The sequence below is a fragment of the Anarrhichthys ocellatus genome, unplaced genomic scaffold (genome assembly GCF_004355925.1).
Source record: "Anarrhichthys ocellatus isolate YVR2014 unplaced genomic scaffold, GSC_Weel_1.0 scaffold13, whole genome shotgun sequence".
NCBI classification, from domain to species: Eukaryota; Metazoa; Chordata; class Actinopteri; order Perciformes; family Anarhichadidae; genus Anarrhichthys; species Anarrhichthys ocellatus.
This window is the reverse complement of record NW_022280043.1, coordinates 586,970-611,554: the sequence shown is the minus strand read 5'-3', so window position 1 is coordinate 611,554 and position 24,585 is coordinate 586,970. Positions and strand designations below refer to the sequence as shown.

General features: G+C 45.4%; 3 protein-coding genes across 10 annotated transcripts in view; all 3 read right to left on the bottom strand.

Moving 5' to 3' along the window:
* Positions 1 to 920: 920 nt before the first annotated feature.
* Positions 921 to 8,427, bottom strand: zdhhc18a (zDHHC palmitoyltransferase 18a). 4 transcript variants are annotated; one of them, XM_031853308.1, is made up of 10 exons: positions 7,652 to 8,426; positions 7,327 to 7,487; positions 6,913 to 7,062; positions 6,123 to 6,260; positions 5,953 to 6,004; positions 4,788 to 4,890; positions 4,574 to 4,686; positions 4,363 to 4,471; positions 3,289 to 3,410; positions 2,591 to 2,677 (listed from the first exon to the last, which is right to left on the bottom strand). In XM_031853308.1, the coding sequence occupies exons 1-9, from the start codon at positions 7,885 to 7,887 to the stop codon at positions 3,318 to 3,320; spliced, it is 1,155 nt and encodes a 384-aa protein (XP_031709168.1). In that variant the 5' UTR covers positions 7,888 to 8,426; the 3' UTR covers positions 2,591 to 2,677; positions 3,289 to 3,317. The 4 variants fall into 4 exon arrangements, with proteins under 4 accessions (XP_031709165.1, XP_031709167.1, XP_031709168.1 ...); XM_031853309.1 differs by having other exon boundaries at positions 3,289 to 3,359; positions 7,652 to 8,424; XM_031853305.1 differs by lacking the exon at positions 3,289 to 3,410 and having other exon boundaries at positions 921 to 2,677; positions 7,652 to 8,427.
* Positions 8,428 to 9,365: 938 nt separating this feature from the next.
* Positions 9,366 to 13,312, bottom strand: pigv (phosphatidylinositol glycan anchor biosynthesis, class V). The gene is made up of 3 exons (XM_031853304.1): positions 12,937 to 13,312; positions 11,545 to 12,711; positions 9,366 to 11,416 (listed from the first exon to the last, which is right to left on the bottom strand). Exons 1-3 carry the CDS (start codon positions 13,003 to 13,005, stop codon positions 11,129 to 11,131), a joined length of 1,524 nt encoding a protein of 507 aa, XP_031709164.1. The 5' UTR covers positions 13,006 to 13,312; the 3' UTR covers positions 9,366 to 11,128.
* Positions 13,313 to 14,168: 856 nt separating this feature from the next.
* arid1aa (AT-rich interaction domain 1Aa) overlaps positions 14,169 to 24,585 on the bottom strand; it is a 15,706-nt gene continuing 5,289 nt past the window's right edge. For 3 of the 5 annotated variants that reach the window (XM_031853201.1, XM_031853205.1, XM_031853204.1), the window contains 16 exons: positions 23,849 to 24,089; positions 23,259 to 23,348; positions 22,988 to 23,158; positions 22,091 to 22,412; positions 21,796 to 21,941; positions 21,619 to 21,704; positions 21,298 to 21,507; positions 20,998 to 21,202; positions 20,675 to 20,828; positions 20,359 to 20,528; positions 20,041 to 20,251; positions 19,267 to 19,401; positions 18,649 to 18,748; positions 17,648 to 18,488; positions 17,408 to 17,538; positions 14,169 to 17,307 (listed from right to left, as the gene is read on the bottom strand). In XM_031853201.1, coding sequence (XP_031709061.1) covers positions 15,454 to 17,307; positions 17,408 to 17,538; positions 17,648 to 18,488; positions 18,649 to 18,748; positions 19,267 to 19,401; positions 20,041 to 20,251; positions 20,359 to 20,528; positions 20,675 to 20,828; positions 20,998 to 21,202; positions 21,298 to 21,507; positions 21,619 to 21,704; positions 21,796 to 21,941; positions 22,091 to 22,412; positions 22,988 to 23,158; positions 23,259 to 23,348; positions 23,849 to 24,089 — 5,067 coding nt within the window. In that variant the 3' untranslated portion in view covers positions 14,169 to 15,453. The remainder of the gene's footprint in view (positions 17,308 to 17,407; positions 17,539 to 17,647; positions 18,489 to 18,648; positions 18,749 to 19,266; positions 19,402 to 20,040; positions 20,252 to 20,358; positions 20,529 to 20,674; positions 20,829 to 20,997; positions 21,203 to 21,297; positions 21,508 to 21,618; positions 21,705 to 21,795; positions 21,942 to 22,090; positions 22,413 to 22,987; positions 23,159 to 23,258; positions 23,349 to 23,848; positions 24,090 to 24,585) is intronic. The other 2 variants (XM_031853202.1, XM_031853203.1) reach the window with 2 other exon arrangements.

Below are 24,585 nucleotides of genomic sequence, written 5' to 3'. Positions count from 1 at the left end.
GCACATTTTAGTGAGATTTGTAATAAAAACATTAAAAAGTACCTCCAACTAAATACAACTATTTGTACTATTTAGAAGATAACACACAATTGTGCATTTAAAGCGTCCTCTTTGAATGGTGACTTGAATCAGCATACAGGAGACACCAGCTGCCACATGCAGACACCACTTCCAAAAAAAAAAGAAAAGTGATTCTGGAGGACCTTAAAGCAACATTTGTACTTACATTCTTACTCGCCCAGAAGTGACAGATTGAGAGCAGTCAGACTCCAGCCTCAGCTGCACGGTGCATCCGTTGTGATCACTGGCCTTCAGGCTCTTTTTCTCCGGTTTTTAATTTCAATAATTACAGGCAAACCGCCTTCTTAAGAAAGTATAACCCTGGGCACAGAATAAACATCAGGTCGCCAGCAGTGTAAAGGAAACAATTCACTACACTGTGATGACATTTTACTTTGCATGGCAACTTAAGAGGGGAAAAAACTCTCCAAGCCACAGTCCAAAAGACTTAATCTTATTAGGTGGGAGAGCATCTCTGGGCAGATGTGTTTTTGCCTTTTGTTGAATACTATCATGACCTGTATACATTGAACTGACCGAGTTTTGTCCTCCCCATCACCTAATTGTGACTATCATGTACAAATACAGGCACATGTTCCTAACCACTCCTCCATGTCCGTCTGTCCACACTGCAGGCCTTTCTCATTCTGAACACATGAGGTCAACATGCATCTCTTCATTGTTTCCATGAAGGAGCTGTCACAATGGATGAAGCCTAAAATCACTGATTGTACTACGTTATAGTTCAACATTGGTCTGTTTAAAGTCACTGTAGTTTGAATAAAGTGAACACAGGGTTTTCTATAAGACGCTGCATGCTATCTGTGTATTTTTTAAAGAATCTGAATAAAACTCCAAAATCAACAAAAAGTGATCATTTTTATTGACCATGTGTTACAGTTCCACTGTTACATCCTACAAAATACAAACAAGTGTGTTCATACAAGCACTGCTCGTAACTGTCTACACAGCCTATGGGTCTCGATGCAGACTGATGGCTGAACGACCCACCGACTACGGCAACGTGGTTCTTCACAAACTCACAACCCAAGTACAGCTTCAACGCTCAGTTACAAAAAATAAATACATCAAAAGGCCTTTCGTCTAATGGTTGTCATGTTCCTAAACTGTCCTCTGACTGAGCTGCAATCTGTATCCACACGCTGCCCCCTAGTGGCACAAAGTAACTGCTGCCATTTGCTATTATTGTACTCCACTAACACAGAGAAGAGGGTTACGTTTCATAGAGTAAGACGACGAAAAGGTCACCGCTGTGAAAATGAGCACGTAAAGAGACCTCATGAACATTCCTAGAACATTACATCTGTGCTGTAACCACCAACACACATTAACAGGAAACAGTGCGTCAGAGATAAATACTGCAATGCAAGTCCTGGTGGGCAGCAGCAAATTAGATTTTGATCTAAATACTTAAGACTTGACATCCAACAAGTTAGATAAAGCAAGAAAAATATGGAAATTACAAAATATGAAAATTATAAAATATGTCATCACAAGTACCCAGTCACACATGAAAAATACCTAGAGAAATTCACTCACTTACCTATTTGTTTTTAAGTATCGTCATTCAATGATTGTCTTCTAAAGTGATTCACTAGAAGAAGAGCATCTGATACACACAACGGACTACAAAACACAGCAAGACCTTGAAATGCAAACATTACCAATGAAATAAAACCTGCACCTTGCGCTCCCTCTTCAAACTCTGACTGCTCATTAATCTGAACACCGTGCAGCCGGTTCCACCAGGAGACAGTGGGGACGATGGAGGTCAACACGACAAGAACTGATGGGACATGACATAAGGCCAACTCTGGAGCTGATAATCCTGAAATGGCTCACTATTCAGTGCATGCCAGTTCAGTAAATCTAAACTTTTTGTCTTGTACGTCTAGCATCCACGCGTATACTGTAAGTGTTCCAGGATATAAAGACCCGTTTGCATAATACATTAGCAGGAACTTAAACACTGTGGCTGTGACGTATGGCTTGAGGTTCAGTGGAAGGTGTGGAGGCATGTTCCGGGTGTCTTCATAAAAAGGTGTTAAAAAAAAATATCTCTCTATTGTGCTTCCAGGTATTACTAAGATCTCCCTTCATCCTGAAGGACACATGTAGTATAGTAGGACATTGTTGATAAAACTCCAGGTAATGCTTAATCAACGCATCAGAATGACATCTCGAGATACCAAACGGCAACACACAAGCATAACCACCACTATGCAACATTGAGCGCCGTCGTTGACTCCTCTCTTGTGGCTGCCAGGTGTCCTCAGGGTAGCGGGATGAAGCCAATGTCATGTGCATCGCCCAGAATCAATGTAGTGCGGCTCAGCGAAGGGGAGGGGGAGGCCAGGCGGAAGGCTGGGTTGCTGGAGTGAAGAGAGTCTCTCCTCTTGCTGCTCCTGCTGAACGGGGGGCAAGAAGCCACCCTGGGCTGGCGGGCGTGCTGGCGCGAGCAGCCAGCGGAGGGCGTCGCCATGCTGGACACCTCTACGCCCAGAGGGGTGGTCTTTGGAGCTCCAGGGGGGCACAGGCCATGAGAGTCAAATGAGTGAACCATCCTCTCCAGCACACCCTTGGTGCTCTGAGTGCACTGTGTGGAGTGGAGAAAATAAAGTTTGTGTTATGAAAAAAAGAGTGAGCCGCAATGTAAAAACAGCACAGACACCGTCCAGAAAATTCTACAGTGTGTGTGATTAACAATCATTCGTTGAGAACTCAAGCACAGTGAAAGCAGTGATGATTGTCAACAGACTCAAAACGGAGAAGCATGGAAGAAGTGAGTTAAGATGCAGACAATGCAACACGGGTAAAGATTGACATGTGGAGAAGCCGATTCCCGTTTCTTCTGGCTCTGATGAAAGTAGAGTAGAGAGGGAGATACAGTTTATGCAGACCGCCATGCAGGGACAAACACCCCCCCCCCACACACACACACACACACCATATCTCACTACAGGGATGTTCATCAGCCTTCAAACACGAGCTCCATTCCACACAGAGTGAGCGAGCGGGTGTTAATGAGACGAGAATGAATGGAAGTGAAGCATGCACGTTAACCATTCCACGCCAATCACAAGATCTGCCCCCAACTTCAAGCCAAAAGTACAATATCTTAGAAAAGAAAATAACTGGTAAAAAGACACGGCGAATGGCAAGTGAAGAGATGTTGTGATTGGTTCAACGTTTGAGCCCTACTCTTACCATCGACCGTCTACATGCAGCAGTGCCCTTCAGGCTGTGCAGGACAAAGCAAAGTCCTCACAGTTCTCCTCCTGACAGGGCGGAATGGATACAGCACAACACTTGAGTGGGACATCTTTCATCTGGCAATCAAGTTACAGGCATGTACAAAACAAGTGCTCCTCATAAATAAATACACATGTTCACTTATTTATACCTACTGAAATAAAAATATAACTTCTTCAAGTCTGTAGTCAGGCAAAGAAAATGAAAAGTAAATTCAAAACAGAGACCAAAATCTCAAAAATATTGTTTATTTAAACATATAAAAGAACACTTTTTAGGGAAATGAAAACTGTACGTAACAATGAAAGTAAAAGTGGATTTAAGAAAATAAAGCTAATATATATCTATATATAAGACAGGATATGCTGACCATATTGAATGACAAATGTATTCAAGACATGTGACAAATGATCTGTGATAAAGTGCTGATAAATCAAAATAAGATCTAAAACCATTAGCATGCTCTACTAAAAAAGGCAGTAGTGAAGTGTTTTGTGTGCACACGCCTTCACCACAACACACAAGCAAACCCAGTAGTACAGCAACAAGGAGGTGGATACAGCAACACGTTGAACTCAAAGGGTAAGCTAAATATAAATAGTCAAACATCAGAAGTTGTTTACCGCCCCACAGCACAGACTGACCATGATAAATCTGCAGGGTGACTCAGCAACTCCACAGCCCCCTCAACAAGTGGTTACATTTCTACCTGTGAAAACTCCTAAAACTCCACTTTTAACTGCCCAGTGAGGCCAAACAGAGTTACAGCTGGCTTCCGGGACATTTTGTTCTGAAGCTTAAACGAGTGACACGGCAGTGTTGTTTCAGCATGCTGCAGATTACCTCTTCAGTCGTAGTAGTAATTGGCTAACATCATAGTTTCTACTGTATTTTGTCAGTCGAGTACCGCATGTCGGCCACTCAACTGGAGGGAGGATGAAGAAGTGGACACACACAGGCCTAACAACGTCACAGGATCTATGGGACAGTCAGGATTAGGGGGAGGGACCACAAGTTGGCTCATCCTACCATGTTCGCGTCATTCTTGGCCGGGAAGGGAGGCAGCTCCATCTCCGAGGCCGAAGCAGCAGCAGGCGTCGCCTCAACAATAGACAGGAAACCTCTTCTGTCAATCAGACTAGAGAGCACACACCAGAGGGTTACGTCAGGACTGTACATGATGCCATCATCACAGAAAAGACAAAATCTCAGTTTATGAGATGAGGACGTCTTGACTCACCTCGGGGGCATTGGGCCACATAACGTCACACAGCAGTTGGTGATGATATTGTTGTAACTGTACGGGTTCCCAGACTCCTCTGTACACCTTTTGCTTGACCAAGAGCTCTTTATCTGCACAGTGGATAAATAAAAGAGCGCTGTCAGTCAGTGGATGAAGTGTGTTGTAATAATCATGAAGGGAACTGTGTCATGTAGGGGCCATGAGTACTTACATCTTCATTTGTTGTGAGGTTGGAGGCTACTAAGTACGTATGGAAGCCTGAGAGGCCCAGAACAGACCAGATGGAGAAGAAACAAATCACCAACTCCACCACAGTGCGCACAGAAGAGTCAAGGCATGATAATACCACCATTACCAAAGAGTATTTGAGACACATGGAAATTAAAAATGATGATTAAAATCAATGGAAACACTGAATGTGTGTGTAAATAAGTATCGTTTCCCCTGTTGTGCTTTTTCTCTGCACAAAGCACAACATCTACAAGAGGTACTTCAGCCGTCTTATGTCTCAATGTCACGACTTACTAAAATAAACACAACACATGGGTGATATTATTATGAACTCTGAAGCTATGGTACTACAAATAACGCACAACCACTTCCTATCACACCTTTTGCCATTATAAGAATGTTAAATTAGAGAAAAATGGAAGTTCTTGTAAACTGTACTGAGGTCAACACTAAAGTAAATGTGCGTCACATACCACCTCCGCAATCTTGTGACACAGATCAACACAATAGGGACTCCTCACCAGCATGCTGTTGCTACACAACAGAATGGATCCGTTTTCTGAACTTCCTGGTTTTATATTTGTTTTGCGATATGTAATCCATCACAATGGACATGTTGCAAATTATATTTGATTTGTATATTGGCTAAAAATGCCATTACGGCATAATGCTCACAGAAGACTCAAAAGGTTAACGATCTAACTCGATGATCTGCTCTGTGAGATAACTCTTAAAAGATAACAGTCTGTGTATTCTTTCTGAATTCAGAAAAACACACAGACTCCAAAAAGATGACATGATGTCATGCACATCATGTGACCATGAGGAAACTAGCCCACACCCCGTCTGTGAATAACACATCAAACCCCTCATGCCGTCTACATTTATCTAACCACTGACATCGTGTCACGAGAACATGAGGCAGCAAACCTTCTGCCGGAGAGCCGTGTGCCTAACAGCACCGCTCTGCTGGATGCTACCGCTCTGATCCTATTAAGCGTGGGCTTAGGCTGAGGAGCAGCAGGAAATGCCTCGTCAACAGAGTGACTTGTGTCATTTCTTGGTACTAAAGGGTCGCAAGTTTAAATAATATTGATCACATAAAGAGGTTGATTGTGTAAACATTTGATATGTAGAAAGGATATCTGGCAGGGCTCTCTTGAACGGCTTGAATAAGGCTTTTACCTTCTTGAGAACCTGGAAAGAAAAAGGACAAATCAGAATCGAAGGAACGTTAAAGTGGTTCGTGATAACACGACAGGGACATCGTACAACTACCGACTACCATGTCTTCATACGTCGTGAGCATACTCACGCAGGGTGATGTGCGTGACGACACAGCCAAATATGAACGACGTCAGAAACGACAGAGAGATGATGAAGCTGTAGAAAAAGCGGTAATTGCGTTTGCCCACACAGTTCCCCACCCACGGGCAGTGGTGATCAAATCGTTCTGAGGGGGAAAAACACAGAGATTAGAGGCATGTTTGTATTCGTTGTAAAGAATAATAGTAAGATTTAATATGCAACATGCTATTGTATTTATATTCAATGTTATAAAAACACAATCACTCTTGCCCTGGAATAAATATGAGCTTTTTGTCAAATTATGACTTGCCAGATAAAGGATAGGTTCACTAGTTCCAAGTCTGTCGTAAAACAGCAGTGAGGTGTGACGAGTGAGACGGTGTGTTCTTGCTGTAATCAACAGTTGGCGGTGTTTTGCCAAATGGTGACCTAATGCCACCCACTAAATGACTAACTGCCTCGAGCATGTACATACAGAACTGCTCACTTAATAAAAAAAAATTAAAAAAATTCAAAATTAAAAAAAACTGGCATTCATACACTTTAAGCTTAATTTAATATTTGGTAAATGTTGTCAGGCAGTAAACTAATTTGAAGTCTAAAGGTAAGAGTTATGTTTTATAGTTGCTGTCTCCAGACAGATCAGTGGATTCATTAATTAAGGAAGGTAAACTGCATGAAGAAAACTGGAAACCTACCAGCCAAGCAGTTTGGTATGTTCCTCTAACAAAGATATTAAGTTGTCAAGATGAATTAGTGCAGTTGGCATAAGTGGTAACTTCCCACCACATACTTACCCACACAGTTGTCACAGAGGCTGCAGTGGGAGGTCCGAGGAGGGCGGAACATTTTACAAGTGAAGCAGTATTTGAGCTTCACCACCTGCTGGTTGATGAGAATCTCCTTGGTTCGCGGAGGGGGGCGATACGTAGAGGATCCTGAGGTATCTTAAAATAGAGAGGTACACGGGGAGAGACTCGCTGAGACCTTGCACAGTTGATGCTCACCCAATAAGCACTATATTGATATAATAAAAGGAATGATTAAAAATACGAATAAAAGCTATGTCTGGCTTTTGTGTAAGCTGATTAGGTCTTTGGTAGGCAGTTCAAAAACAAGTGTGTCCCTCAGAGATCCCCCCCCCTCATATGGCAAAGCTCTTTTACCCCATCTGTTTTACAGAGAGTGTGTGACTCAAGGTTGGGCCTTACCGATCTGCTTCTCTATGTCCGCTGCTTCATCTGGGGTGGCCCTGGGTAAGATGCCCGGGTCTGTAAAGCTGGTTCTCAGCAGGGAGATGACCACAAACAAGAAAAGAACCCCACCGATCACAGGTATAAAGACGGTTAGATGCTCCACTAGGAAAGGGCAACTGTAGAAAGAAGAATATACAAGTGCGTTTCAGTCAAAACCACGTTAATCCCTCAGCATGTTGTTGTTTATTTCCAATTGCACACACATTAGAATAGACATTTCATGGTGCATTCAGGGCTCACTGGACATTAACATACAAAAGAGCATTTGCTAGTTACTCACTCGAATGCGAAGAAAAGGCCACACGTGACAACAATAAGGCCCAGTGTCAGGGGAAGGACGCCGCTGTGTCTGGCCAGGATGACCCGTCCGTCGCAGAAAAACTTGTTCTTCCCCGGGAACACTTCCCATTTCCTCCGCGACCGCTGCACTGTCTTCTCGGTGTGGTTCTGTTGTGCGGACGAGGGCGACACCGACAGCGCCCGCGGGTCGATCTGCTGGTACTCGCAGTTTTTCATCACGTAACGTAAACAAGTATCGACGCGGTTTCGGAGGTAGCTAAAAGTCACTCACGACACTCTCATTCCTCGTGAGACTGTACTCTCGGGATTCAGTCATGGTACGTTGGTATGTTGTCTGCTCGGTGGTGCGTTCACTTGCCCATCCTGAAAGCTAACGCTAGCTAGCTAGCGAACCAATAAGGGCTGTCTTCTTCTTGTTCCACGAGCTGACTCAGTTCCGAAGTTGACTCAAGTTTAACTACCATTTTCGATAGTTAAATTAAAGCCATTCATACATACTAGTACTTATTTGGTTGTATTAAAATCGCCTTTACCATAGAATTCAACAGACGGGCTTCGACTCAAGCTTCTTGCGGTTGCTCACCTTACCTTTTTTTTTTTTGTTTTTGCCGACAGCCAATGTACGTCACGAGGTGGATGTTGACGTACGCACGCGGCGGGACTCCACGCTGGTTTATAACGGCCAAACGCGTCACGTATGTACGCGGATGGTTTGTAGATCAGTGGCGAGCACCAGCGCCGGCAAAGCAATTATCTGTGTGGATCGACATAAGCGGTTCCGGGTGCTATGTTTTACCTGCATAGATTAGTTCAAGCCCTGATCGAGAATATAACTATTCATTGCATGCTCTTGGTGCTCCTGTTCAGGCCCATAGCGGCCATTCTGTAGGCTGTCCTTCACAATGACTTCTGTATATAGAGACCTGGGAGGGTTTACATTGTGGGTGTTTTATAGGCTGTTTACAGTATTGTTTAAGTCATAAATCATGCTCATCGGTTCAGAGCAGATCTGACACATACTGGGTGCTACACACTGATACACTCTGATACACACTGTTGTTGAGACAGGTGGGTTTTGTCATCGGTATAGTGTCATCTAGAATGTAGCTTGGCATTTCTTAAATAATTTGCTTGGTTATCATTGATTATTGTTGATTTTTTTGCTGTTTCCGGTCTTTGTTTAGGTCTCGGAAGAGATGAAGTTGACATGACATTTACCAATAAATTACGACATTTGAGTTGGTTAAGAAAGAGGAAGCTCAGCTGCACTAAGCCACACGTCGGAGTATCTTTAGACAAGACACTGGACCCCAAATTGCTACATTGCATTTGGCAAATAGGCAAAGACGTCTGCAAACCCATACCACTGGTATATCATCACTTCATTGTTAATATTCTTGTCATTGTTGGTTCATAACTCTGTAAAGATCTACAGTCTGAACGTTTGCTTTCTACCAACCATCAGCTGCTTGAGAGTGAACCACAATGCCCTTCTTACCATGGTGAGTGCTTTCTGGGTCTGTGATGCTGAACAAACAGGTGATCGTCTCACTCTTTGAAGGGTTTGACTCCAAGGCCAGTGTTCTGTGTGCATGTCAGCTGTGACATTATTCCGTGTGTTTCCAACCGTGTCCTGCTGGAAAGACTTGAGTTAGTGCCACTTTTGCAACTCATGAGTGGGAAAGGGGTGGATGGGTTCATGCGTTGAATTTGAGTTTGTTTAAGCACAATAATGTATTAGACTCTGCGTAAGGGATGTGAAATGATGGCCACCAGTCAGGCTCTTACAGGAACAACAGTGTGTAGGATTTAGGGGGCTTTATTGGCAGAAATGGAATATAATATTCATAACTATGTTTTCATTCGTGTATAATCACCTGAAATCTTAAGGCTACCTTAGGCCAATGTAGTTCTCCGACAAGATTGTAAAGAGAAGGGTGAGCGGAGGGATGTTAAGATGGACGCAATCTGCAGCCTAAAAAACTAGATGCCACTAAATCCTACACACTGCACCTTTAATTCTTCAGCCTTTGCAAGAGGGTAAAAGTTTAATGTGCAATATTATGACTAAATAATATGTCCCAATTGAATGCAAAGGCTACTGCATGCAACAGGACATACTTTGTAAGAGCAGCTGTAGAATGTAAAGGGAAAAGAAAAAGTATGTGATTTGGAATGTGGCTCTTATCTCATGTTGTTTCGTGTTTTAATGTTCATCTGGTTTCACCTGACATGTTATTATCCGGGTCATGCGATTGCCTCCCATTGGTGAGGCCACAACACTTTTTGTCTGTTTGTTAAATGCCCTGACGAAGACCTACAGGCTTGGATGTATCCACTGCAATAAAGGCTTATTCCTGCCTCGTTGTTACTTGTTCTAAGATTGTAGAGTGCCTGGATTGCTTCCTGTTTATCCAGTTTTCCGAGAGCATCAGCATCATTTTTGATGTACGGTTAAGTGCACAGAGCCACCAGTTATTTCACCCTCCATATATTATTTGGTGTTTTTCGGATGGACGTGGTCAGTGAACTAAGTAGTTTTAGGACTGGCAGCAGCCTCTAGTGGTCTTAAAGAGATATCTGTAAGCATCAGGGGTAACTTGAGACTTGACATGTCTGTACAGTAACATAAACCATGAACATAAATTCACATATGTTGTTTGGATTTATCACAATTAGTTTCATCTTAAATTGAAGAGTAAACTTGCCGGTCTAACTTTGGTTCTCTACAACAAAACACAATATAGATGTTTTACATTAACGCCTTAAGAAAAGGTTTTACTTTTACATGAAAATAAAACTATATTGAAGATTCTTTTACAGCAACAAAACCTTTATTTTTGTCATTCACATTCAAATATCCCTAAACTATAACTTGGAATAATTCTTCCAAACATGCAGTGCTATATTAAACTATAGAATAAATCAAATGCTATGCTTCAGCAAGACCTCAGCAAGAAATTGAAATATTTGTTTTTCCACGTACAACCATATAGTCTTCCCAATATTTACAACTAAACAGTGTTCAACTAAGTTTCAGAAATATATTATAATACATGTTGTTAATTTGTTCTCAAAGACATTTAACTGAGATGTTCAAATCAAACTGGTTAACTATTGCATGAGTAAATCAGCATAAATAAATGTAATGTAATTGTGTCAGTGAGTTCTATGTAGGACTGGGCGAGATAATTATAATACAAGTCATTTTTCTTTTCTTTGGATTAAACTACCTCAACAGAGGTTAGTGAATTCATATTTTTTAAATTAAATAAATGCTGCATTCCTGTATACAGTTATGTTCTTTGTAATGCTATTGCAATAAACAATTACCGGAATAACAGAAATGGACTGTTGATGTACTTTAATAACACCTGTGTGTGTGATTTAACATATGTATATTGCCCAGTCATACATAGACATATTGCATTTAAAAAGGTCAGAGTAATCTCCTAAATCATGTCCACGGCAGGAAGTTACAATGCAGTGCCAGGCCCAGCACCCAGTAAGACAGGAAGTATCCCAGGATGCTCTGTGTGGTGGGAGAACAGGTTTTAAAGTGGGGCAGCAGTGCAATAATGGGGTTTTGAGGTCTGTGCTTGCATCCGTTTCTGGAATGTGCCTGTAGCTGAACATTGGGATTTGATGTTTTCCTTCGATGGAGAAGTGGCTCATTGAGGAGGAGCAGGTGAGCGCTTATCCAGAAAGGCACGGGAGACGAGGAGGCCATGAATCTGGTTAGAACCTAGAAATGGAGATTCAAAAAGGGAAGGAGTAGAAATTAACAGTTGTTCCTCACACACACACACACACACACACACACAGATGTGTGAACAAACGTTCCACAAGAAGGTGGTTGTATAATTTACTTACCTGCACATGCATGCACAATGTTCCAAACACCAGAAGTACTGTTGAATGGACAATATAAACAAACACTCTGGAGTTGAACAACCCCGGTGTGGGTTTGTCAAGTCCTTTACTTGCACCCGTCTCCCAGAGTCCGAGTCTCAGACACATTTCTGGATTGGCTTGAAAATACGCATAAGCTGCCATTATGCCGAGAGTGGCCATGGGTAGAGCCAGGATGAAGTTTGGCATCTGCTTCAGCTCAAAGTAGCGGAGGAAGCCCACATCCCAATAAACATCCTGGATATGAGAATAAAGCAGGGGGAGAGGTCTCATGCACCAGAGGGGCGGCGGACTGTTTTCATCTGGAACCCGATAGCCCTTCAGTTCGGCCAGAGACAGGAGAGCGGGGGGGATCCGCTCCAGGGAGACGGACGGTGTGCAAAACGTCCTGTACCCATAGTACTGGAAAGCACAGAAGGGAAGGGCAATGATTGCAGTTCCCAAGAGGGAGGTGAGCAGGACGCAGACGACGGCCCAAATGTAGCGGAAGACTTTACTGCAGCCTTTTGTCGTTGTTCGATACACACGAATCTGACAAATAGCGTGCAGGGATGGAAGGTACAGGATGAACCCAATGTTGACAAGTCCATTGGATCGTGCTGCAGTGGCTATACTGAGGGCCAGGCAAGCTCGGAAGGTGAATCCTTTCTCCAGGAGGAACAGACCACCGAATGTCAGCGCGGCAAACAGGCTCTCCGAGTATCCGGCGGTCATGAAGACGTTGGCTGGTGTGATGCAGTAGAGCAGGCTGGAGAGCAGAGCGAGGCGCCTGTCCTGAAGGACTATCCTACTCAGCGCATACAGGGCGACCACACTCAACAGGAAGAGGGCACTGTTCCCCACAGCCACGGCCACCAGCAGACGCCCCCGCACACTCAGCCAGCTGCTCAGGGGCCACAGCAGCGTCTCCGCCAGGCCTCGCAGGATGACGGGCAAGAGGGGGAAGAAAGCAAAGTTGTGCTCGTAAAGGTATCCCCTCTCAGCGATGAAGAGGAAGTGCTCGGCATCCCAGTGAGAGAGGCCGCCCAGCAACCACTCCACTGCAGAGTCCAGGTACAGAGGCTCCTCTGTCCTTGGGGGCCTGAACGCCTCAGCATCATGATCAGGGATGACAGCATTGAAGACGGCCTGAGGAGAAATAGTCAGCAATATTAAAAATAAATCCTGCCATCATGCGGTTTTGCTATGCAGAGAAACAAAAGCACACAAGTGTACAGTCACTTTGTCTGTGACCTACTTAACACATGCAGTGTGTATTGCCCGAGCCACCGCTCAGAAATGAAGGTTAATAACAAAACATTGCTGTAAAAACTATGCGTATTGTCCGAAACATCCAACTTGGCTCAAACTTACCTGCAAAAACAGTGACAGGCCCCTGGTGACGGTGGCGAACTCCAGAACTGCTCTGACATCCATAGTCATTGCCGTGACGGAGACACACTGAAGTAGCCGGTTGTGACGGGCCTGAGCATTGTCGCTGCTACGAGACGGTCACTGCTGGATCCGTCATAGTTTCAATAAAACATAGGGAGCCAGGAGAACAATATGCGGCGACGGAGATTCCGAAGTTTCGCGTTTTCATTGGTTTGACTATATTAAGGTGGAGGGTTGAAAAAAAACAAGTAATTTTGTTGGACAGCTACTCGTCAGTCAGTGTTTGTTTTCGCTCAGGTGCAATCTTTGTCCTCACATCCTCATCCTGCAGCAGCATTCGTTTCGAATGGCTCTTTTCACTTCCGGTGTAACCGAAGTCATTTCAAAATAAAAGTTGAATCAGCCCAGATGAGAAGAACGCCTGCGTGTTTTCTGCTACACGCGCAATTAATGATCCCTCTAATAGCATGAGTGTGGCAAAAGATAATCGATCATAGTTTAGATTGTATTTACTTGCCTTTTGTAAAGGTACATCAGCTTTGATTTGACGTCGTGTCTCAGATCCCTTGGTCAGGTGACGGGTGGATTATATTTTTCTCCCCAGCAGGCGGAGCTCCACACCACTCTGTGTCATGGACTGGTTTTTCAAGTGGTGCAGGTATTTTATTCTTCATTCAAAACATGTGAGGACGTTGCATTTGCCTGTCGTTTTAATCTCTCAAATTTGATGGGATTTAAGGTGAATATTTCGCACGTGCCTTTTTAAGTACCCTCCCAAATGTGGATTCAATAGTGACTTTTTGTATGCGTTTCTTTGAGATCCGATGTTAATTAAAATGGACATGAGGTGGTTTCCAACTCATTGTGTCCGTTTGGACCCCGAAGACGGTATAAAATGAAATGTTAGGCTGTCATGGTGCATAATGCTGTTATAATATGAAGTTAATGCGGGGAGAAAGCCTCCACGCAGTCATCATTGAGGCTTTTATGTTATGTAATTATTTTACATGTATGCAGTTACCTTACTGAAACGTAGAAACGGCAATAAAGCTAATGCAAACAGCTGATGTGTAGTCCACCTTCTAGGACCATGTTTCCTGAGCACTGAAATGAAGCATTCGTTTGAACCCAATTGTGTGCGTGTGAATGAACACAATAGTTTGACTCGTTCGTCCAGAAGAGGTCGGCATTTCAGAAGAACAAAACCATCAAACAGCTTATGAAGATTTAATGTACATTTATTCTTACCACGTGGAACATATAGTATAAAGATTTCATACTGAATAAATGATATTCATTGAGCCAAAAAACGGAAAGGGAGGAATTTACATGTTGTCTTAGCTACATAGTCTGAAATACAAATATGCAGAATCCATGACTGAAGAAAAGTTGTCAAATGTGTACTTCATCTAGTTTATTCTTGTTGTACCAGGAGATAACAGGTTTGAGCCGTGTCTGTCGTACTACGGATCTGTGGAGAGACCAGAGGTGTGGGTCGAATCGGTGGGGACCAAACTCGCATCAGCCTCAATCCCTCACCAATAACAAGTGTGAGAATAGTGACACAGACAGAGACAGACACAGAGAAAGGAAGTGTAATGTACAACATTATATATACACCACAGCAAAGCTGTATTTGAAGTTGAAAACCAGTCCTAAGAGGTGATTTCTTTTCATAAGGGTATTCATACAATCAAGGGATAAGAGGAGGTAAGGGTGTTGTAGGTTCTTGATACTTTGGGGAAGAAAGCCATTTTCTGTTGAACACCAAACTAAAAATGACCTCAAAACTCTAGAAGAGCTGCATCTTCTGCTTCTGTGTGAAACGTGTGTTTACAGAATGCTTACACTCAAGAGCAGTACGGTACAGAAAATGTCCTACAATCTACTGCACACTGCACAGGCCTCCCCGGTGAAGGTGTCTATTGACAGCACTTAGTCTACTGTCGGGCTGACTGGTGAAAATCCAACTACAGCAACTATAACCAGTAGGCCACTTGTCAGTCTGCTTCACCTCCGAACTTCAACCAGTTACAGACTCATTGTGCCCTCGAGGGGAGAGCTAGGGCACACTGTGTCTCCCAAACTCACTGTAAACGAGACAGCAACTTTGGTTACAGTTTTTGTTTTTCAGCTATTTATTTATTTATTCATTTATTTATCTTTATTTAAAAAGTACTTTTTCCCCCCAAGTGCAGAACAGTCTCCCAAACGTGGCGCTCTACTCTGTGTCGTCCAGTTGGCGTTCATGTTACAAGTAGTGTCACTATGCGGGCGTCTCTCTGGTTTGTAATCCACCACAGCTCTGCGATTACCCTCCTCGAGCAGGGACGGCCTGGGGAGGGCTCAGAGAATGGGAGTCTGATGGATTTTCATAAATTAAACACAGTCACTTGAACTTTCCTTGCCCTGTTACACACAAGCCGGGTTTCCAGGGAAGAGGGGGAATGGGGGATTAAAAACCCCAAAATGTGGAGCCACGGCTCCCTACAGCTGTCATGACTGGCCAACCAAAAAAAGTACATCACAGATAACATGAGAAACCAGCGAGTTCATTAGGGGAGACACTGAAAGGTCAAGGAGTCGGGACTCTTGTAGTGTGAACTCTGAGTGGTTGTCCTCCACCTTGGCTAAGGCGTGCAGAGCCCGGGCCGCTCGCCGCATCATGTCCGGGCTTGTGGGCTCGAAGTGCATCCCCTGTAGGTGTAGTAGAGAGCTCTGGCTCTGCTGGAGCTGCGTGGCAGCCAGGCTATCCTCCAAGAAGCCTAACAGGTTGCCCACACTTCCTTTCTGAACGGCGATCGCTCGGGCCGCCACGGTATCACCCTGGGCCAGGTTGGCAAGCAGGACAACAGCCATCTCCCTGCAGACCGCCACCTTCCTGTCCCCAATCAGCCGCACCAGGTTCCCGTATAGCTTCTCCAACCGACTGAATGGCGGAGTGGCCAAGATGAGGTCCACATTGTTGTCTTGGATGCTCAGTTTGCTTAGCGTCTCCAGGACCAGTCTCTGGGGTGACAAAGCACTGTGGGGGCCTAAGGTGGGGAAGGGGTCCTGGGCCTCCGCTGATGGGCAGACGGCCCAGTGGAGGAGACCATCCAACAGAGGCAAGCAGATGCTCTCGGGGTAGATGGAGAGGTCCAGTTGGCCCGAGATGTTCGCCAAAGTGACCAGCGTGTTCTCCCTCAGGAGCTCCAAGCAGTCCCACCACCACTCATCCCTTTGGCCCATTCCCTCTTCTGAATCCTCGTCTTTCTCGTAGGTGAGGGGAGCTTGTTTGCGCTCGGGGTGCCTGTGGTGGAGCAGGATCAGGCGTCCCAGTAGCAGCAGCAGCCCTGGATGTTTGGACATCTCGTGGTCATTGCCCGGCACAAAGGAGAGGCTGCGGACAATGTTGGAGACACAAACGCAGCGGCGGGCTAAAGAATCCTGCCAGTTAGCCAGTGCAATGAGCGGCCCTTCATCTTTGCTGTGAGGCTCGTCCTCCAGGATGACGCCGGTCTGCTGCGCCCGCGGGGTTAAAACACTGTCGAGGGAAGGAATGGGTCCGTTACTCTCCTGGTGACTTTCATCGACTTTATCAACCGTCTTTGTCTCAGAATCCGTTTTCCTCTCCTCCTCACTGCTGAGGGAGGGGCTGGCCTTCTCTGAGGAAGAGGTCTCTTCTTCCTCTTGATTCTTCTTTTTCTCTCCCTCGGTTGGCAAACAGTTTTCCAGACACACTTCTTCTGGGACTCGTCTCTTCAGCAGACTTGAGGGCACAGATATCCGCGCTCGTGGTTCCAAGAAATCTTTGCGTGGTTCAAAGTGAGTCTGGATGTGGTCTGTTGAGTCTCCCCCTCCAGCGCTCCAATGAAGTAACCCGCTGTCAAACTCTTGCAGTTTGCCGTGATTATTGGACTGGCTGGTCGTAAATGGGTCTTTCTTTCGTACCACTTTGAGGGGATACTTGTCAAACTTGCTGGCCTGTTTGGGTCTCTCATGGGCAGCTAGGGATTGCAATGAGCCGGTCTGGTCAGAGGAAGAACCCTTGCTCTTCCTCTCCTCATCCTCCATCTTCTCATCTTGACCCCGAGATTCGGAGCACTGCTGTTGCTCTTCCTCCTCTTTTACACGAGCTGGCCCCTCCGTTTCTTGTTCCTCCTCTTCTTCGTCATCCCCTTCCTCTTGTTCCACGTCTTCAGCCCCCAGATCCTCTTCCTCCGTGCTGTCCCAGTCTCGTTTCAAGGCATCGGGATCGAGTAGTGTCCTCTGGCCAGGGTCTCCCACCTCATACTCCCGCAGGATGCCAAAGATTTCAATGAGGCAGCGTCTGAAATACTCAACCACCAACTCTAGTAGGCCAGGCAACTGAAGAAAGAACACAGATATTAAAAAAAATATTAGACATCATCACTACGCATAGTGTATCGTTATAAACAGTCATTAAGGGCTCAATGTTAAGTCTCACCGTGTTGAGCTCAAAGGTGGAAATACTGTTGTCGTCATACAGGAGAATGTTGATGGTATCTAAGGCCCACGTACTCTCAGCCAACATACCAGACTTTAATGACATCATGACTCTCCAGGCCTCCGGGGTTCCTAAGACAAACACAAATGATACCCTCTTAGCAACAACTTAAAACAATATAGCTGGACGAAGCAGCATTAGGCGGCAAATAAGTTAAACATCTATAACCTATAGTCGTACCGATTTCTTTCACGGTGAGTCTCCGACGTGGTTTCAGGACAGGGTGGGACGCTTCTATAGAGCCTGGGGGAAAAGGCATGTCTCGCCTTATGAGAGGCGACTGCACCGGAGCGGGTACTATGTGAGATGCAGGCACTGGGGGGCCGGCCTTCTGCATCTTCATTACTCCCTGCATATAGGGAGATTTATTAGGCGATGTCCTGCTGTCCATGGGGCGGGGCATGGAGGCCGGGCTGGACACCTGTGGAATGTGGTTCTGCACTCCCTGAAGGGGCTGGTAGGTGGACTGTACTGAACGAGGCATAGGTTGCCCGGGCCCAGCTGGACCATAAGGAGGCTGCCGCGGGCCCATCTGACCCCCCCACTGGCCATCGTGATTCATACGCTGTTCTGATGACATCATCTCCTCTGGGCGGTTCATGCCAGGGTAACCGGGTCCTTGGGGTGGGCCCCCAGGGCCACCCGGCCGGCTGGGGTAGTTCTGATAGTTCATGTCTCGCGGCCCCTGCCACATACCTGCCTGAGGTCCCTCGGGGCCTGGCTGCATCATCTGAGGGGGCATGTTGGGCTGAGCGTTGGGCCCCGGCGTTGCCTGCATACGTTCACGGCCGAAGGGGAAGGGAAACTGATTGCCGGGGCCAGGTGGACGGTGATCAGCGCCGGGGAAGGGCCCAGTGCCGCTGTACTGATTGTACGGCTCCTGCTGTCCTGAAGAGGGTGCAGGGGCCCCTCCTTGCTGTTGCGGCTGCGGTGGTTGTTGTCCACCATGGAAGGGCCCAGTGTACTCCGTCTCATGACGTTTTGCTGGAGGATAACCCCCTTCCACAGAACGCTTGTAACTCTACACGTCAAAAAGGAAGAGGGAGAGACTAGTATTTAACACCATTTTTAGTACAAATGTAAGAATGAATACATAATGTTCATAACAGTGTCAACAGTCAAAGAAGAGAAGATAAACAAAGCGAATACAGTGAGAGTTAGTGTGGTGAAGGATCCCTGACCTGTTGTTGTTGTTGTGGGTACATTCCAGGCTGCTGATTTGGATAGGAGCCTGTAGGGGGCGTTCCCTGTCCAGCATACTGATTACCATAGGAATCATGCCTGCACACATTAAGCCTCGTCAGTTTGAACATTAAAACATTATGCATCTCTAACTCACTGGATTGAGTCATGGTCATACACACAGTCAACATCAATGCTCATTATAGTGATGAATTTGTGACCGGAAAACATCCAGGGCTTCTTTTTGTTTACAGCTTCACACTCAAAACACTTAATTACATCATATTAAATTAACTCACTAAATTTCAAATTGAGAGTACATTTCAACCGTGCTTACATCACCACACCCACATACAATAAGCCCAAACCAAAGAACTGTGAAGACAGAGATATGGAGTGAATATTTCACCCGTGAAGGACAGCAACAAAATTGTAATGTTTATTACTGTTATTTTGTCACAAATAATAAATATTGAAATAACATAAAAATTGCATTGTGTTTAACTACATTGTACAGTAAGAGAACAGAACTGACGGTTAGATGTTTTATATGAAGAATGAACAGTTTCCCTTTGACAGCAGCTTCAAGCTTAGCGATAAGTGCAACGTGAACTGACCGTGGCTGCTGTGGTGGGAAGCGATTTGGCGAATACATCCCAGCGTCGGCGTTGGCAGGTATCATCGGGTTTGGCTGAGGAGCACCGGTTCCCATGTTGCCCTCTGGTCCCATTCCTTGCTCCGATCTGATTAAACTACAACAACACACCCGGTAAGCTTTTTTTCCACATTTTGTAGCGAACAGACATACAAATTATGCTAGAGCTCATAAAAAACAACAAGAGAATAAACCAAGGTTACGACCATGAACATGAATACGTTGGTTGCAATTAAATATCAGCTACTCGTCAAAATATAATTGATACATTTTTTTATCTGGCTCATAAGCCTGCGACTACTACCAGTCATGTAAGCAGGCAATCGGTCAGTTTACAACTTTTTATTTCCGTTAGGATTTGTCAGAGCAGCACAAATCCAGTGCACAACCCTTCTTCTGTCACAAAATGAAACAGCAAATAGGATACATGGTTGCACCGCAGTCTAAACGTATCTTTTAAAACGTTTTCAGACATGTTTGACTGAATTTGAAGATTGTATTTGGTTTTGGTGTCCATTTGGTAACATTACTGTCGATCCCTGGCAGTACATCGTCGACTCAATTACCAATTCCCATGCATTTCAATTTCAATCAAATAATATTAAGAAATTCAGCTTTAGAGATCCTTTTCTTGACCTGCACTTTGAGGTGTGACTGATCATAAGAATAGCTGCCGGATACAATAAACAGTGTTCAATGACTTTGAAGATGCCGTCTCCTATTCAACGATTCTTACCTCCTGTCGTAGCCTGGTCCATAGGGAAACTGCTGTCTGGGCCCCATTGGCATCGTGCCCATGGCCCCAGGCAGTCCTCTGTTGAATGGAGGCTGCTGCTGTGGCGGCTGCTGCTGCTGCTGCTGCTGCTGTTGTTGTGGCGGTTGCTGCTGCTGTTGGTCGCCTACCCCGCTGGTAAGGCCCGGGTTAGCAGGTAGAAAGTGCTCCCCGACTGGAAATGCATTCAGAATTAAAGTCCATTAGGAGCTGACTAACTGAACGGGTAATTAAGGAAGTACTTTAGTTTCTAGGATAACATAATTCATTCAGTGTGCCCACCTTTCCGCATGTTACCAAAGGGGTCCTTGTTGGGTTCGTAGGTGCCCATGCGCCCCTGTATGTCTGGCGTGTTCATGCCTGGCTGATAGGCGGAGTTGGGCGTCATGTTCTTCCGAGGGAAAGCAGGGTCACTTCCGTCAGAGAAGGGGTCCTGCAGGTTAACGCTGCTCCTAGAGAGAAGCAGGGGTGAGGGGGAGGGGGAATTAGGAGATAAGTGGGAGAGACAGACGGAAAGGCAAGAACAAAATTAGTTTATCAAATCAAAATGTCTTTCAGAATCAAATGGCAAAACCAGAGGTTGTTTAACGACAGTCACCTGGACCCGGGTGGCATGGGGGGCATCTGGGTATGAGGAGTGGAGGCTGGGGTGGGAGGCTTTAGGTCCCCCCCCTCGGCCATGGAGCTGCTGGTGGACTGGGGTGTCTGAGGGCCCTGCAGAGAGCCTGACCCAGCTGTGGAGCAGAGGGACGCTTCAGTTTGAAACAAGAGAGGAGCAGACAGACATGGAACATGACTTTAATGACACTCAAACACAGCAAGTTGTGCATGTTTGTTGATTTCAAAGTGCGTGCATGTGGTTTACTGAATTGGTACTCTACTTAAAAACGTGTTGAAGGATTACATGAGTAGCGCTCTAACCTGGAGAGGGTGGCTGGACCTTGGCAGCTTGGCTCTTTTTGTTGTCTGTAAAAATCTCAGGAGGAGGGTCCTCACCACGCTCGATTTTGCACTCAAAGGCATACAGACACTGGATGTACTGTTTCTTCAAAGAACTGGCGGCACTGCTGGATGTACCCACATTCAGGGAAGTGGCCAGATCACGCCATTTCTTATTCTTACTCACCTGGGGGCCGAACAAACAAGACAATTGTTTTTAGAATAGAGATTACAATAGGGGAATTTGGACTTGGAATTTTGGACTTAGATTACAATATTAACCTGTGCCATGCTTCCGATCTCTTTGACTGACATATAGAGCCGGAAAAGATCGAGGGGTTTGCGTCCCACAGCAGGCAGGTTGGTCAGGCCCATGGCCTTCTCTTCAATGAAGGCCAAAAATCGGTCCACCCACATCTTCCTTTCAGGCTCTGGTCCCAACTCATACAAACGTGTTATCTTTTCATTGGTTGTAGTGGAAGAGTTGGACTTCTGTATTGTGCAAGATTTAAAAAAAATGAACCCAAGTGCAACTTCAAAAGTGTTCAGACTTTCAAAGACTTTCAAAAATACTGTTGTTACAACATGTAGTAGACGGGTTACCTTCGGTTTGGGCTCTGGCTTCGGGGTTACACTCCCATCTACTTTGTTATTCATCTTATTGTTCACCTCTGGACTGGGGGCCATACCTAGACACAATAACAGGGATTGGATTCATCTGTGAAATGACCACATTGAGAAGAGAACAAAGCTGGGTGTGGTTATCTCTGTACAACTTACCACTGGAGTTATTGGCCATGTTTGGCCCCATAGGATAGGGTGATCCACCTTGAGTGTTCATCATTCCAGGCATGTTGTTCATGGGCGGGCCATAGGGTGGGCCGGAGCCCATCATGCCTGGAGTCATGTTAGGGTAACCAGGCATCCTGGACGGAGGAGAAAACAAAAGGAGCATTTAGTAGTCATAAAAAACAAAGTATGGTACAGGTATCTCTTGCTCAAGCATAAGTGAGAATCAGAGGTCTTGTGTGAGGTAAATAAAAGGTTGGCACTTGAGGATCCATCATTAACCAACCTGTTGTGCATGGAGTTGGTGGCAGGGTGCTGCATGGCAGTGGGGTCCTGGGGCTTTCTGTTCATGCCCGGAGGAGGACCCATTCCTGAGCCTACCTGGGGTGGCATGTTGCCCATGTTCGGACCCATGCTGGGGCCCATATTTGGACCCATATTGGGGACATAGGGGCGTGCTCCCATTTGATTAGGAGGCATCCTTCCCGGGGGCATGCCAGCATATGGCGGTCCCCCACCCTGTCCTCCCATGGAGTTCATTGGGCCTATGCCTGGCCCTGTGTAGTTTGCATTGGGCATGTTGCTATAACCAGGTTGTCGGGGATAACCTAAGGATGACATTATAGTAAAACATATTCAGGTAAAGTAATCACTTGGCTTTCACTGTAAACGGGTCTGATAAAAGTCACTGCAACACAGAGCTTATTTGTGTTGAGCAATAAAATGTAATCGTTATAGCTGCCGTGTTTTCCTTTAGAGCCGTGTGAGGCAGACTGTTTCCCTACAGTGTGCTAGCAGGAAGAGCTATGCACCCTGAGCAACAAGCCTTCCTCACAGTCTCAGCTCTACTGACAGGAGGCTCTGCTACATCAGCTGACTCTCTGCTTCACAGCTATAAATAGCTGCCACAGAGTCAGAGGGAGGGACCAACGGTAGCATGGTATTCCTATGAGGCAGGGGAGATATATTCCATAGGTTTGTCCAACGGGATATGCACAAGAGCAAACATCCCAAACAGAGAAGTAAATTAAGTGGAACGCCTTTAGAAACCAAAACCTGAGCCGTACAAATGTAGCTTATAGAAGCCATTTCACAATCAATCTTTTCACATCTGATTAGAATTTACAAACTTACTAAATCTCTCTCTCTACAAGTAAAACCATAACAATGAGAAAGTGCACACCTTGGGGGCCATATTGTCCTCCCTGTTGTCCGTAGCCACCCATTGAGTTGTTCTGCTGATATGGGCCCATCGCAGGGTGCATCTGTCCCCCGGAGGACTGGCGAGGAGACAGTGCAGAGGCTGACTGGGGGGAGCCATATGGGGGCATCTGAGGGTTTCTCTGCATAAACCCTAGAAGTCGGCAAGAAAGAGGGACATAGTGGTCAGACTCGGATGCTTTGGCAAACACTCTTGACATGTTCATATAATGAACACTTTGGCTGCAGCATACCTCTGTCCTGGGCCATAGGAGACTGACTCATTGCAGGATGTAGACTCCCATCTGACAGCACACTTGATGGCCTCGGAGGCATCTGGGTCCCTAAATAATAATATGCAAGTTAAGTTAGTGAGGGCTCAAAAAGGGTTCAATACAAGTACTGAGTTTCAAGTCACTGGGTATATAAAAATAGGGCAGGTAACACAAATATGGTATTTGTAAGTATTCGGCTCAGTTTTTTGGTCAGACTTTCTACCCATTCTCAAAGCTTTATGTAACGTTTCAACCCCGCTGGCCCAACAAATGCATGTTTTGTTGATGACCACAGTGCAACCAACAGAATCTAAATACATTTTAAGTGCAGCTGAGACCCCGAGATGATGGAAGAAACCAAAAAGGAGTTTGTTTGATGATGAAAATGAGAAACGTTTTCAGTGGATCTATGTTTTTTTCTAACTTTACAGATACTAAATCAGTTAAACGATATTCAATTATGATAGTAATAGTTTTGTTATCATGACCTACAGCACAAATCATTGCGTGTCTAGATCACAAGTGTCAGAAATTGTTAGTAATCATAGGTGCATCAGTGTGAGAGTGACCTGGCATGTTGGCGGGCGACAGCGGTCCTGTGCGGGGTGTGCTGGCGCCGGCAGGAGAGCCGGCTGGCGAAGGTGAGGGCCCCCGGATGCCTGGCAGGTGGGGAGACGTGTGGGGAGAGAAGGGCGACTGTGGCTGGTTGCTCTGCTCACCCTGGCCGCTCGACACGCCCGACGTGCTCACACCGGGACTCAGGGCCCCCTCTGTGCCTGTAGGCAGGTCATCAATGGACCCCGACAGGTCCTGAAAACACGCACAAGAAGAGCAGAAATTGAGTCAACGTATTCAAAAAAATGATTACAATTTTACAAATTCAGCTCTTGTGTATTTTGATACAGACAATATTTTGCACAATTATTATAGTACTATAATGTTAATTTCACACACTGTATTATTAGCGAGTTGCAATTTCTTCTCCATTGTTTAGATAACAGAGGCACACATACAAATACTACCTACCTACCCACACACACACACACACATTTATCTTTTTCAAAGAAAAAAAAAAATGAGTGTGCATTAGTGCCAGGGGTTGTCATGGTTACCGTGGATTGTAGGATGCGAGCTGAGTCAGCATGTTGCAGCAGCCCTGCCATGTAATTTCAATACACACACAAACTATCTTGTATTCATTTAAGATGTACTTATTCACACGGCACCTTTTCCAAATAGCTGTCTCTCAACAGCCACCAATGTGCTGCAGACACACAGAGTTTCAAACCATCGAGGGACTGAAAGC

What these genes read in the sequence shown, in the direction of transcription:
- pigv (XM_031853304.1), bottom strand. Translation starts at nt 13,005, where the DNA reads ATGACTATGGATGTCAGAGCAGTTCTGGAGTTCGCCACCGTCACCAGG. An exon ending in GCCTGTCACTGTTTTTGCAG is followed by an intron (nt 12,712 to 12,936) that starts GTAAGTTTGAGC and finishes ATTTCTCCTCAG; the next exon opens with GCCGTCTTCAATGCTGTCAT. An exon ending in CATTGTGCATGCATGTGCAG is followed by an intron (nt 11,417 to 11,544) that starts GTAAGTAAATTA and finishes CTCCATTTCTAG; the next exon opens with GTTCTAACCAGATTCATGGC.
- zdhhc18a (XM_031853305.1), bottom strand. Translation starts at nt 7,887, where the DNA reads ATGAAAAACTGCGAGTACCAGCAGATCGACCCGCGGGCGCTGTCGGTG. An exon ending in GGCCTTTTCTTCGCATTCGA is followed by an intron (nt 7,488 to 7,651) that starts GTGAGTAACTAG and finishes TTCTTTCTACAG; the next exon opens with TTGCCCTTTCCTAGTGGAGC. An exon ending in GGACATAGAGAAGCAGATCG is followed by an intron (nt 7,063 to 7,326) that starts GTAAGGCCCAAC and finishes CTCTATTTTAAG; the next exon opens with ATACCTCAGGATCCTCTACG.